The sequence below is a fragment of the Corvus cornix genome, chromosome 4A (genome assembly GCF_000738735.6).
Source record: "Corvus cornix cornix isolate S_Up_H32 chromosome 4A, ASM73873v5, whole genome shotgun sequence".
NCBI classification, from domain to species: Eukaryota; Metazoa; Chordata; class Aves; order Passeriformes; family Corvidae; genus Corvus; species Corvus cornix.
This window is the reverse complement of record NC_047058.1, coordinates 19,361,951-19,374,826: the sequence shown is the minus strand read 5'-3', so window position 1 is coordinate 19,374,826 and position 12,876 is coordinate 19,361,951. Positions and strand designations below refer to the sequence as shown.

At 65.1% G+C, this 12,876-nt stretch overlaps 1 protein-coding gene across 5 annotated transcripts; it reads right to left on the bottom strand.

Moving 5' to 3' along the window:
• Nucleotides 1-7,332: 7,332 nt before the first annotated feature.
• On the bottom strand, nucleotides 7,333-12,876 carry KLF8 (Kruppel like factor 8). 5 transcript variants are annotated; one of them, XM_039572176.1, is made up of 6 exons: nucleotides 12,839-12,876; nucleotides 9,844-10,017; nucleotides 9,471-9,666; nucleotides 8,760-8,886; nucleotides 8,522-8,655; nucleotides 7,333-8,332 (listed from the first exon to the last, which is right to left on the bottom strand). In XM_039572176.1, exons 1-6 carry the CDS (start codon nucleotides 12,863-12,865, stop codon nucleotides 8,151-8,153), a joined length of 840 nt encoding a protein of 279 aa, XP_039428110.1. In that variant the 5' UTR covers nucleotides 12,866-12,876; the 3' UTR covers nucleotides 7,333-8,150. The 5 variants fall into 5 exon arrangements, with proteins under 5 accessions (XP_039428110.1, XP_039428104.1, XP_039428105.1 ...); XM_039572170.1 differs by having other exon boundaries at nucleotides 9,471-10,017; XM_039572171.1 differs by lacking the exon at nucleotides 12,839-12,876 and adding an exon at nucleotides 10,886-10,949 and having other exon boundaries at nucleotides 9,471-10,017.

The window sequence follows — 12,876 nt, the reverse complement described above, 5'->3', positions numbered from 1 at the left end:
GGGACTCAAAGCTCGACCCCAAGCTCTGTCACCAGCCGTGCTCTGACAGGGAGCTCGGGAAACTCCCACAATCCAGGATTTACCCCAATCCCAAACCTGAGCGGGTACCCAGGAGCTCCAGGATCACCAGCTGTGATCCCACAGGGAGCTCAGGAAGCTTCGGCACCCCAAGATTTGATCCCCAATCCCAAACCCAAGCTCCGTCACCAGCCGTGCTCCCACACGGAGAGCTCAGGAAGCTCCAGCACCCCAGGATTCAATCCCAATCCCAACCCCTGAGCCCTTCCAGGAGCCTCAGCAGCCCCGGCACCTGGGCAGCTCCAGCAGCACCAGGATGGAGGGATCAGTCCCCAGTCCTGAGGCCTGAAACCCCCCCCAACTGGGCCACTGTCCCCAGACTGAGTCCCCTGCACTGAAACAAGGGGGATATTCCAGTTTTTTTACAGACGTGGGTACTTTTCCATGAGAAAATGCTATTTTTTCCATGAATGGGTCACATTTTCCACCAAATCTAATTTTGAGAGGAGATTCCTGGTTGCTCACACTTCTCATTCCCAGGGAGAAAAAGGGAAGGATCAAAACTAAAAGGGACAAACCCCGAAGGAAAAGAAAAGCAGCAGCTGGAAAAGCAACAGACAGGGAGGAGGGCACAGGGCTCATATGGAGACACCAGGCAACTCTGTTTGGGTTTCCCTTTTGGAAAGGAAGGAGTGTAAAAATCCAGAGATACAAGGGAATAAAAATCACCTTTCTGGCAAAGAACTTTAAAAAAAAAGCCATCCTGCTCCAGATAATCCAGCCCCAACAGTCCCAAGCCCGTCCCCAAGGAGGAGCCTGGATCCTCCTCCTCTCTGTGTTCACCCATCCCAAACCAGCCCCGGATTCCCCACTTCCCTGTGTCTCCCAGGCTGGATCCCACACAGGGATGCTGCCGTCACCACCTTGGGGACATCCCAGCACCTCCAGGGGACCACAGGAGCAGGGGAAGGAAGTGGGGGGGCCAAGGCTCTTCTATGCCCCTGGCCAAAGGGAAAGCAGCCGGAGTGCTGCCAGGGAAGGGGAATGCCTGTTCCCATGGGATTCCTGCCACCCCAGGGGCTTCACAGCAGCCACGTGAGACCTGTGACCACTCAAAGCAGGAGCCACGGCACAGGTTTGGTGTCACAGCTGCCACCCCCACACCGGGACCGAAAACAGCTGGGGGGGCTGAGCATCCCGGAGTGTGGAGCTTGTGGAGCCCTTGGGAAATGAGCTCAGGCCTTGCAGGGTTTTGTGTTCCAGGGAAGCTGTGCTGCTGCTGGAGCACCCACCAGGGCTCCCAGGGGATGCCAGGGACAGCAGATGTGTCACCAACCCTGCAGGACCACGCATGGAAAGAAGGAAGTTTACAGTGAGGGTGGGCAGGCCCTGGCACAGGGTGCCCAGAGCAGCTGGGGCTGCCCCTGGATCCCTGGCAGTGCCCAAGGCCAGGTTGGATACTGGGGCTTGGAGCAGCCTGGGACAGTGGGAGGTGTCCCTGCCCAGGGCAGGGGTGGAATGGGATGAGCTTTAAGGTCCTTTCAACTGAAACCATTCCACGATTCCAAGATAAATTATGCAAACCAGAAGAGTTCCCTTTCTCTCCATCCCATCCGCAGCACCGGGGCTGGGTGAATCCCATTCCTGGAGCGGGGCTCACGCCAGGCTGCGCCTGCCCAGCAGGGATCAATCCACGATTTCCCAAGGCGGAGCTGCCTCTCCTTGCAGGGATGGGCCGAATCCAGGCAGTGCCCTTATCTGCCCCGGGAGAACGGCCTTGAGCCCATCTCTGCCTCCGGCACTTTGCCCCCGGTGGCCCCCGCCGGTCCCGTTGTGTCCCCACGTGCCGCCCACGATGGCACAGAGATAACGGCGGCTCCCCGTGACCCGGCCAGCAACCCGCTCCCCTCCCGACGTTCCTCACGTTTTCCTCCCTCATTCCACGCGGAATTCCCTTCTGAAAAGCCGGCACCGAGAGGCTGGAGGGGGTTTGGGAAGGGGGACCCTGTGCAGGGAGGGATGAAGGAGCCGCAGGGAGCTGAAAGGGGGTCCCAACCCAGGGGCTGGGGCTGCTGGGGGTCGGTGAGGGAGAACTGGGGAGCCAGCCCGTGATCCCAGCGCTCCGGGTCCACGGGAATGGTGGGGAAGGACAGCCAGGTCCTCCTCTCGCGAGGGAGCAGGAGACAGGAGGTGAAGCCCTGAGTTACCGACTTGAGCTAAAAGGCAAGAAAGGCGCCAGATTTTGAGGAAAGCTGGATCAGGTTGGGCAGCAAACCTCAGCTCCCTGTTCCCAAATCATCCCAGGCACAGCCAGAGGCACCTCTGGCCTGCCCCCAGCATCCCCACGACCACCCTCAGGGCTGGCTCCCAAGGGACCGCCAAGAGCCACCACTCAGGGTCCCAGCCCTGCCGGGTCCCACAGCACATCCCACCCGGGAGGTGGGGGCTGGGGAAGGGGCCAGGCCCCGGCTGGAGGTCCCTGGCCCGGCTTTCCTCCTGCAGCAAACTCTTCCCCACCCTGCTGCCACCCCAAACGCACCCCAGAGCGATGCCGGAGCACCCACCTCTCTCGGGGCCGTGGTGGACACCCCCGGTCCGCTCTGCCTCTGCCTCCCTGGGGCGAGCCCACCCCGGATTCGGGCCAGGAGCTCCTGGTTGGGCCGGGTGCTGCTCGGATCCCTCTGGGCAGGGGGACACCCCGCCCGCCTGTCCCCACGCCCGGCACACAAAGGTCTGCAGAGCTGCCGGAGCAGCCCCGCGCCTCCCCCGCTCCCCCACAGAAACCCAAAACCACCTATTTTTGTCTTTCCCTTTCTCCTCCTCGGGAGGTTTCCAGCCATCAAATGCTTCCCGGGAGCCCTTCAAAGGGAAAGCGGCCGCCCCATCCCATCCACTTGCTAAACCAGTCTGAGCAGTGCCGGGCGGGCAGGCGGGAGAGGCCCCGGCACTCCGACAGGGACAGGGACAAGGAACCGTCCTCAGGGACCTCGGGTGACCCCAGAGCCAGGGCACCGCCACCCCACTGCCCACCCCGGCAGCACAGGGATGCCACCAGCCAGCAGGACCCCCCGGCAGGCTGCAGAAGCCCCCCAGTCATTGCTTATCCAGCAGGGAAGCAGTTTGGGGATTGTTAAATTCTTCTCCCAGCCACGGAAAAGGGCAGGCAGGTGATGGGGAAAGCGCCCCGAGGAGCTGGGGAGGCCCCCAGTAACCCCAGTCCCCAGTGGGGGAGCACTGGGAGGCATCACAACCCCCAGCAGGAAGATCGAGCAGCTCCTCCAGGCGTTCCTGGGAGAGGAGGAGGGAGGTGAGGAAGCAGAAGGGTCTGAGGCTGAGGTGAGTTTCCAGGACAAACGGCAGGGTTGGAGGAAGGGGGTGCTATTGGCCTTTGCTCCTCTCAAAACCCAGCCCTGGACCTTTGCCAAGCCTGGAAAACAACCGGGAGGACTTTCTGGGCTCCCACTGCACAGGGACACCACCCTCCAGCGCCCAGCGAGGAAAGAGCCAAGCCAAGCACAGCCCCAGGCACTGGAGAATTCCCAGGGGATGTGGAGCTGGATGTCCCCAGTGTGCCACAGGGTCTGGCAGCCACTGAGGGGCTTTGCTGAAGCTCAGGGACCCCCTGTCCCCAGAAAGGGGGTGGCACAGCCCTCCCTGGGGGTCACCTTGGCCTTGGTACAAGCAGGAGGACAGTCCTGGGATCACAGGGATGGGGCAGGTCCAAGGTGAGAGCCAGGGGGGTCCATGGCCACAGGGAGGAGCTGGAGGCCCCAGGCTGAGCTTAAATGGGCCCAGGAATGTGGGTGGGGGTCTCAAGTGGGGGCTGCTCAGAGCAATTAAAAGTCCTCAGGGCCTCACCCAGGAGAGGGAGCTAGCACAGCCTGGACCTCCTGGACCAGTGATTCCGACTCCTGGGATGATGATTCCAGCCCCTGGGGAGAGGTTGGTACCTGCTGCCTGTGCAGCAGGACCTCGGCATCTCCAGCTGCAGGGTGATGCCCACACACCGATGCCCCTTTGTTACGGGTACTTGACACAGGACCCTGTGTGACCCCCAAACCTCTGCAGCTCCTCCTGAGATCTGGGGGCTGCCCCCTCTATTCCCACTGCCCAACCTGGCCTGTGCCAACAGTCCCTGCTGAGGGAAAGGGGGATGCTGAGCTCCAGCTCTGCAAAAGGTGTCCCAAAGGCAGGAAAAAAGGGGTGGAATTGGAGCCAGACAGAGCACGGGGGTCCCACAAAAGGGGGTGGTTTGAGGCATCTGACATCTCCCGCTGGGACAGAGTGTGGGGATGGAGAGGGAATGGCCAACAGCTCCTCCACGGGGGCCATCACCCCCTGCCCCTGTCCTTGCCACGGCTCCCAGATTTTGCCCACGGGCACTGGGAGGGGCAGGGCACCGGGAGCACACGAGGGGCAACGGGCAGGAGGCTGAAGAGCCTGAGGCAGCTGCTGGCTGAAGTCCAGGTGAGGAGTCAAGGAGCCTCCAGGTGAGGAATCAAGGAGCCTCCAGGCGAGGGCAAACCCAGGAATAAAAACAACCGGGGACAGGAGAGAAAGGGCAGCAGTCCCGAATCCATTGCTCGCCGTCCCGTGCCGGCGGGGCTCCTGCCGCGGGCACGGCTCGGCCCCGGCGCTCCCGCAGTCCCTGCCCCGCCCCGCAGGAGCGCCGGGGATGGATGGATGGAGGCAGGGAGGCAGGGAGGGAGGCGCTCCCGGCTCCCGGCGCGGCCCAGCCCAGCCCGGCGGGCACCGCTCACATCATGACGTGCCGCCGGCGGTGCAGGGCCAGGTGGTCGGAGCGGGAGAAGCTGCGGTCGCAGTCCGAGCAGCGGAAGGGTTTGATGCCCGTGTGCTTGCGGAAGTGCCGGGTGAGCTCGTCCGAGCGGGCGAACTTCCAGGTGCAGCCTTCCCACGTGCATTTGTAGGGCTTCTCGCCTGTGCCGGGGAGCACCGAGGGGTCAGCGCTGCCACGGCGGCCCCCACGCGCCCAGGGAAATTCCCAAAGAACGGGAATCCCCCGGCTCCTCCTCCAGCCCTCGCCCAGCGCGGGCCGCTGGCGCCACCGGGTGCCCGAGCGCTGCCAGCGGGGCGCAGCAGCGCGGCCCGGCGGCGTTTGGGGTGCGAGGGGCGACTGCAGCACTCCCGGAACCTGCCCCAGCCGCCCCCCGGGGGTCCCAGCCCCGCACACGGACCCCGGGGCGCTGGGGGTGGGGAGGAGGAGGGGGAGCCCCAGCAGGGCCGCCCCACAACCCGACTGGGGGATGGGCGGCCGGAGGGTGCCCCCGAGCATGGCTTTGGCTACCAGCACCCCCAAAATGGCGAGCACAGAGCCCAAGTGCCCCGAAGTACCGCTCTGAACCCTGACAGAGGGTGACAGCACCCCCAAAGAGCACCCTGTCCCCCCGAAAGGCACCTCCCAAGAGCCCCCCATTCCCCCAGAGGAAAATCCCTGGCCCTGACACACGGTGCCAGCACCCTGCGCCCCCCAGGGACCCCCAGTTTCTGATACACGGTGCCAGCACCCCCAATGACACCCCTGAAGGTGCCACAGGTACGTGCAGGAGAGCTCCAGGGGTGTGAGGCAGTCCCGGGGGTGACAAGGAGCTGCTTTGGGCAGGGGGTCCCCTGCACCAGGTACCCCAAGCGTGCCCCGGGACGCAGCGCGGGGTGCGGTGGATTTGGGGGTCCCGGTTGTCCCCCGGTTGTGTCGCGGTGCCGCGGGTGGGGCCGGGCCCTTTAAGAAGCTCCACCCCCAGCCGAGCCCAGGTGGAGCCGCAGGGCCCCTCAAAAGGTGACAGAATTCCCAAATCCTCCAAGAGTTTGATTTTTCATTTCTGTAAGGAGTATTTATATCTTTTCTTGATAAGTTTTCTCTCTGGAATAGGACATCTTTCATGCAAAATCCCCAAGAAGCTTCAACTGAAGAATTTAGAGTTTTTCTTTAGTATTCCTCTGAGTCCTGCATCTGGGTTGTTCATGAGGATGTTGAAGAGAACTGGGATGAGGCTGGAGCCATGTGAAACCCCACTAATGACAGGTGCCAGGCTGATGTCACCCCAGTCCCTGTCACACTCTGTGCCTGACCCATGAGCCAGTTGTTCGCCCATCCCATGATGTGTTTATCCAGCTGTGGCCTGGACAGTTTGTCCAGAAGGATCCTGGGAGAGACAGCATCAAAGGCTTTGCTGAAGTCCAAAAAGATTCCGTTTCCTGGTTTCCCTTGATCAGCTGTAGAGGGAAATCGGGCTGGACAAGCAGGACTTTCCCCTCACGGAGCTGTGCTGGCTGTGACCAATGACTGTGTTGTCCTCCCCATGTTTTTCAATACTTCCCAGAACGTTTTCCATGATTTTAGTGGCCACTGAAGTGAGACTGACAGGCCTGTGAGTTCCAGGGTCCTCCTTCTTGCCCTTCTGGAAAAATCAGGACAAATTTCACCAGTTTCCAGCCAGCTGGGATCTCTCAGATTCCCAAGACCTCACAAAATTATCAAGAGAGGCTTAATGATGGCATCAGCAGCTCTTGGAGAATTCTCAGATGAATCCCACCAGGTCCCACAGGGGTTTGCAGGGATCCAGCTGGAGCAGCAGAGCCCACACAAGTTCAGGGAGCTGACCATCGTTGCAGTCCTGCTCGTCCAGCTCAGGGCACTGGGACCCCCTTGGTCCACGCTCTGCGTTGAAGGTGGAGGCCACAGAATGCCCTGAAGAGCTCTGCCTTGTCCCTGTCCCCTTTGGGAGGTGACATCCTCATCCTGAACGGGTCAATCCATGGTATTTCTACACTGCCTCTTGCCATTAATAGATCTGAGCAAACACTGCCCACCCGGCAGCTTCCCAGCCCCTCTGCCCCAGGCCTGCAGCTCGGGTGGGGTGGCTGGGGCCAAGTGCAGGTCCCACTTCACCTGTGGCCAACCAGACTCTCCCTCAGGCCGTGGTGGTCAGGGACCACCTCAGGCCGGGGACAAGCTCTGCCCATGGCACATCCTGGCTGAGGAAAAGCTCCTTCCCAAGCAGCTGAGAGTTGTTTTCAGGGGCCACAGGCCCCTGAAGTGCCCCCACAGACCCTCCTCGCACCAGTTCCCCCATGCCCACACAGCCAGGGCAAAAGCACCAGCTCAGAGGGAGTCTGGGAAGCTCCTCCTCCCAACCAGCCCCTGCAGGGACTGCCCTGAGCATGGGGATGGTCATTGTCCCCATCACCCTTCCCACCATCCGACAGCTCCAAGCATCCAACCCCAAATCCTGACACCCTCCCAGCAACCAGGAGGGTTGCCTGGGGTGGGAGATGGAAGAAACACTCCACAAAAACCATTATTAAAAAGCAAAGCGTGTGGCCACAGCCGCTGGTTTAACTTAGAAACACTTCAAGTGGCCCAGAGTCTTCCAAAAAACCCGAGAGCTGCTGGCCCTCATCCCCCCCCCCCACCCTGTCCCACCCCCTCGTAGAATTCCATAAAATAAAAGTTCCATGTTCCACAAAGTTTCCCTTTTTGTGGTGGTGATGGTCTTGTTTGTGGGTCACTGTTGGGTTGGGTTTACCCCGCTTCTTGATTCCTCCTTTCCTCCTGGCTCTCCGTGCCCCCAGCACTTCCCATGAATCCCAGCATGTGCTGAGGGGCACACAGAGAGCTGATGTCCCTTCTCCCGCTGTGACAGTATGGGGATGGAGAGGGAATGGCCAACAGCTCCTCCACGGGGGCCATCACCCCCTGCCCCTGTCCTTGCCACGGCTCCCAGATTTTGCCCACGGGCACTGGGAGGGGCAGGGCACCGGGAGCACACGAGGGGCAACGGGCAGGAGGCTGAAGAGCCTGAGGCAGCTGCTGGCTGAAGTCCAGGTGAGGAGTCAAGGAGCCTCCAGGTGAGGAATCAAGGAGCCTCCAGGCGAGGGCAAACCCAGGAATAAAAACAACCGGGGACAGGAGAGAAGGGGCAGCAGTCCCGAATCCATTGCTCGCCGTCCCGTGCCGGCGGGGCTCCTGCCGCGGGCACGGCTCGGCCCCGGCGCTCCCGCAGTCCCTGCCCCGCCCCGCAGGAGCGCCGGGGATGGATGGATGGAGGCAGGGAGGCAGGGAGGGAGGCGCTCCCGGCTCCCGGCGCGGCCCAGCCCAGCCCGGCGGGCACCGCTCACATCATGACGTGCCGCCGGCGGTGCAGGGCCAGGTGGTCGGAGCGGGAGAAGCTGCGGTCGCAGTCCGAGCAGCGGAAGGGTTTGATGCCCGTGTGCTTGCGGAAGTGCCGGGTGAGCTCGTCCGAGCGGGCGAACTTCCAGGTGCAGCCTTCCCACGTGCATTTGTAGGGCTTCTCGCCTGTGCCGGGGAGCACCGAGGGGTCAGTGCTGCAACAACGAGCCCCCACACCCCGCCCAGAAATTCCAAAAGGGGAATCCCTTGGTACCTCCACCCAGCAGTCCCAAAGGGCCACCCCTCTGCCCAGGGACACAGCACCATTGCTCCCCCAGCCCACGGGGCACCCAGGGACACCAATGCCACCCCTACCTGTGTGTATCCTCCGGTGGGCTTTGAGGTGGGAGCTTTTGGTGTAGACCTTATTGCAGCCCTCGAAGTCGCACTGGTGGATGCGCCGCTTCTTCAGGTCCGGGGAATCGGCTCTGGGCCCCCGTGCCGCCGGCCTGCCGGGAGCAGGGAGAGCTGGAGTCATGACCCTGGAGCCCATGGAGCCCCTGGGGGGCTCAGGGGATAAAGGGTGGGGAGGCACAGGCAGGAGGGGACTCACTCTCTCTGCAGGTCCTGAAAAGGCGCTGGGCCGCTCTCGGAGGCGCTGTCCTCGCTGTCACTGTTCATGTCCATGGGGTACACGGAGCTGGGATCCATTTTCACTGGAGGGGTCCGGGAAAGGAAAGCTTTGGGGCACAAAGAGGGAAGGGATGAGCACAGCACAGAGACGTCCCCCGAAACACCCAGTGCACATCAGGGGTTCAGCCTTCCCCCTGCTCCTGCAGCGCTCTGAGCGCTGCCTGTTCTTCCAGAGAATCCAATCCAACTGGGCAGATGGAGAACCCCCAAAGGGAGGAAACAACTTGGGGGTCATCACTTTTGGCTGCCTGCTCCTGCCCAGAGCAGAGCAGATGCAGGCCCCCCACCCTGGATAAGGTGGGAAGCTGGGAATATCCTGGGAAAGGGGATTGTGGGGGGCACAGGGAGCAGCTGAGCTGAAACCAGAGCTGCTGGCAGCAGGCAGCCAGTGGGAAGGGCAGGGCAGGCTGCCAGCAGCAGGATGGGTGCAGGACAGGCAGTGCCATGCCCTGCGTGTCCCTGCCCTCCCCATGTCCCCTGGGGGGCACAGGCTGGGGGCTGAGGGGCTTTGTATGAAAGTGGCATGTGGTGGTGGCAAGGACACTCCACAGTGAGAAATGAGATTCCCTTCAAGGCAGGACAGATACCCCCCCACTCCCCAGATTGCAGGGTTCCCCCCCGGTGCCCTTACCAGACCCAGCGTTCTTGCCATCCCCCCCGATGAGGGGCACGGTAATGGCGGTGACGCCGTCCGTGGGCACGGTGGTGTAGACGACGGGGAGCGACTGCACCACCACGGGGATGGTCTGCAGGTTGCCCATCTTGCTGGGCAGGTTGACGGAGGGGATGGTGTGGATGACATGGAGGATCTGCTGCCCGCTGCTGCCCTGCGTGGAGGCCAGGATGGAGCCGGGTGAGAGGACAGCCGGGATGGCCGAGGTGGAGCTGAGGCCGGAGGGCGGGACGGACACGGTGCTGGGAGCGGGAAGCGGGGGAGCCACCAGCATGGGGGAAGACTGGACCGAGGTGGGGGGTGGAGGCGGCGGGGCCGAGGCCGGAGCCACCTTAGATTTGTTGAGAGAGAGATCGACGGGCTCAGCCTGGGGCTGGCTGCAGTCGCTGGCCAGCAGCTCCTCGGGGGGCTCCGTCTTGATGTCAGCCAGCAGCACCGGAGGGTCGAGGGGGCCCTCAGCCAGCAGCGCCGACGAGCTCATGGCGAGCGTCGCCTTCCCCTGGCCCTGCAAGAGACCCGCAGTCCGTGAGGAGCCAGGGAAACTGAGGCACGGGGCGGGGGCGAAGAGGTTTTTTTAACGGGCTCTCACTAACCAACCGACCGGGGCGGTGCCTCGGGGCGGCTCCGGCGCGGCGTGGGGCCACCCGGGGGTCGCCGGGCCGGGCATGGCGGGGCCCGCCCGTGCCCTGAGGCGGGGCCGGGCCCGCCCGTCCCTCACGGACCCGCCCAGGCCCTCACGGACCCGCCCAGGCCCTCACGGCGGCCGCGGCGCGCGCCGAGGGCGGGAACCGCCGGCCCCGCCCCCCCGCCCGCGCTCGCCTTTGTGCCGGCCCGGCCCCGCCCCCCGCGGGCGGGGCGTGGCGGGGGCGTGTCCCGCGCGCGGGGCGGTGGCGGCCCCGCCCCGCTCCTTCCCCCCGCGCCTTAAAGGGGCCGCGCCCCCCCCCGGCCCGCGCCCCCCCTCCCGGGGTCACTCACGCACTGACCCGCGGGGCTCCCACGCGCGTCCGCCGGGCTCGCAGCTACCCCGCCGCCCGCAGCACCATCTCCCGGGCCGCGCCGGCCGAGGTGCGAAGGGCCCCCTCGGCTCCACCTGGGATCGGCCGCGGGTGGAGCTTCTTAAAGGGCCCGGCCCGGCCCTCGCGGGAGGCACCGGGCACGGCCCCACCCGCGGCACCCCCAGCGCTGCGCACACGCGGGACCGCGACACAACCGGGGGACAACCGGGACCCCCGCCTCCACCGCAGCCCGCGCTGCGTCCCGGGGCACGCATGGGGGTGCCCGGCACGGGGGACCCCCTGCCCAAAGCAGCTCCTCGTCACCCCCCCGCGCTGCCCCGCGGCCCCCCGACCCTGCCCCGGGCCTCCCGCACGTACCTGCCCACGCAGGGACCGTCCCCGCCCGCGGAGCCCCCACGCACCGGCCTCGCGCGGCGGCCCCGCCCCGCCACACCCAGCGCCGCGCCCCGCGCACACGGCCCGGCCCCGCCCGGGGGGGGCGGCGGCTACAGCTCACCCCCGGCACGGAACCGAGCCCCCGGCACCGGCACGGACCCCCCCGGCACCGGCACGAAGCCGCGAATTCACCGTCCCCAAAAAGCCGGACCCCCCCCAAAGCACCTCCATACTCAAGGCAGGGACCCCCCGCGAATCTCCCCCACACACGCAGCCAGGGACCCCCCCAAGCACACGCACAGAGCCACGGAACCCCCGAACACGGCCCCCCACGTATTACCCAGACACAGCCGAGAGCCCCCTAAACGCACCCCAAAAAGAGCCAGAGACATCCCTCCCCAGAACCCACCTGTTCACCTGGGGACCCCCCAACACACAGAGCCGCCGACCCCCTCCAAACACACGTTTCACCCCAAAACAGAGACAGAGACCCCCCACCCCAGTAGCCACATATTCAGCTGGGGACCCCCCCCCAAACACACACACGCAGCCAGGGATCCCCCCAAACATTCCCATAAATCAGCCAAGGACCCCCAAAACACCCCCCTCACACACTCACAAGCTACCAGCACCTCCAAAACACCCCCAGCCTCAGGCAGGGACCCCCATAGAACCCCTCCCCCCAAATCCAGGGACCCCCAAAGCACCCCCCAACAAGGAGAGACGCCCCTCCAACACCCCACGCTCAGCCAGGGACCCCCCCAACACATCCCCAGGTACCCAAAAACACCCCGTCCAGCCAGAGCCCCCCCCCAAAAACACACCAGGAGACACCCCCAGACAGACACACAACTGCCCCCCGCACCTGGACACCTCAACATGTCCCCCCAGACCCCCCAGGACCAGCCCCCCACACCCGGGGGTCCCCACAAACAGACTCATTGAGGGGGGGGCACAAAGGGGCACCCCGTCCTCCCCTGAGGGACCCTGCTCAACCCAAATTTGGGGGTCCCTTGCACCCCAAAGCCCCGCGAGGGTGGGGGGTGCGGGATGGGGCAGTGGAGTGGGCGGGGGGGGGCTCGTTACCCCCCAAATTCCACCATTGCTGACCCCCCCACCCTTCATGGGTGAACTGAATTCCTCCGTCTCAGCCTAGCGCACCCCGAACCCAGCCAGGCGTGGGGATTAGGGGCTCGGGGGGGGCCCCTTCAAACCCACATATCTGGGGGTGCTGTAACCCCCCCCTAAATACTTTATGTCCCCAACTCCCCGGGAATAATTAATGCCCCCCCTTTTTAGCCCTAAACAGCTTAAGGAGGGATTTCGGGTGACCTTGGGCAAGGGGGGGGGGAGCGTGGGAAAACGCCTTCCACAACCCCCTCCCCCCCCGCTTTGTCCCCTACGTGTCCCCACCGCCCTCCCCCCCCCCCCCCGCGTGTCCACCAACCCGTGGGCGTGGGGGGGTCACACCCCGCCGCCGCCGCCACACCCCCCCGTGGAATTTCCTCCGCGCTCCACCCTCCGCCAGCGGCCGCTCGGGACACGCGGGGGGGGGGGGGGGCACGGAGGGAATACAGAGGGGGGGGATCCCCTCTCGGGGTGGGGGGGGCTCGAGCCCAAGCAGGGTCTGGCCCTTTAAGAGCAAAGGGCGTGGGAGGGGGAGGGAAGGGCGGGGCCGCGCCCGGTGTGACCTCCCAGCCGCGGGGGGGCGCCCTGCCCGGAAGCGCGCGCGGCGCATGGAGGGGGGACACCCCACGCGCGACCCCCGCGTGAGGGGCCGAGGGGGGAGGGGAGGCCTGAGGGGGCCGCGGGGGGGGGGCGGGACCCTCCCCCTCCTTTTCCCTCCCCTCCCCTCCCCCCGCCGGACCCCGCGCTACCACCCCCCCCGCCCCCTCAGCCCCACGCGGGCCCCCCCGCGCCCCCGGCCCCACGCACCGTCCCCCGCGCCTCCTCCGAGCGCATCCCCGGCCGCC

Coding starts and splice junctions, on each gene's coding strand:
- KLF8 (XM_039572170.1), bottom strand. CDS start 12,865: ATGCGCTCGGAGGAGGCGCGGGGGACG. Junction 10,018..12,838: donor CGGAGGAGGCGCGGGGGACG/GTGCGTGGGGCC, acceptor GGTCTCTTGCAG/GGCCAGGGGAAGGCGACGCT. Junction 8,887..9,470: donor TGGCAAGAACGCTGGGTCTG/GTAAGGGCACCG, acceptor TGTGCCCCAAAG/CTTTCCTTTCCCGGACCCCT.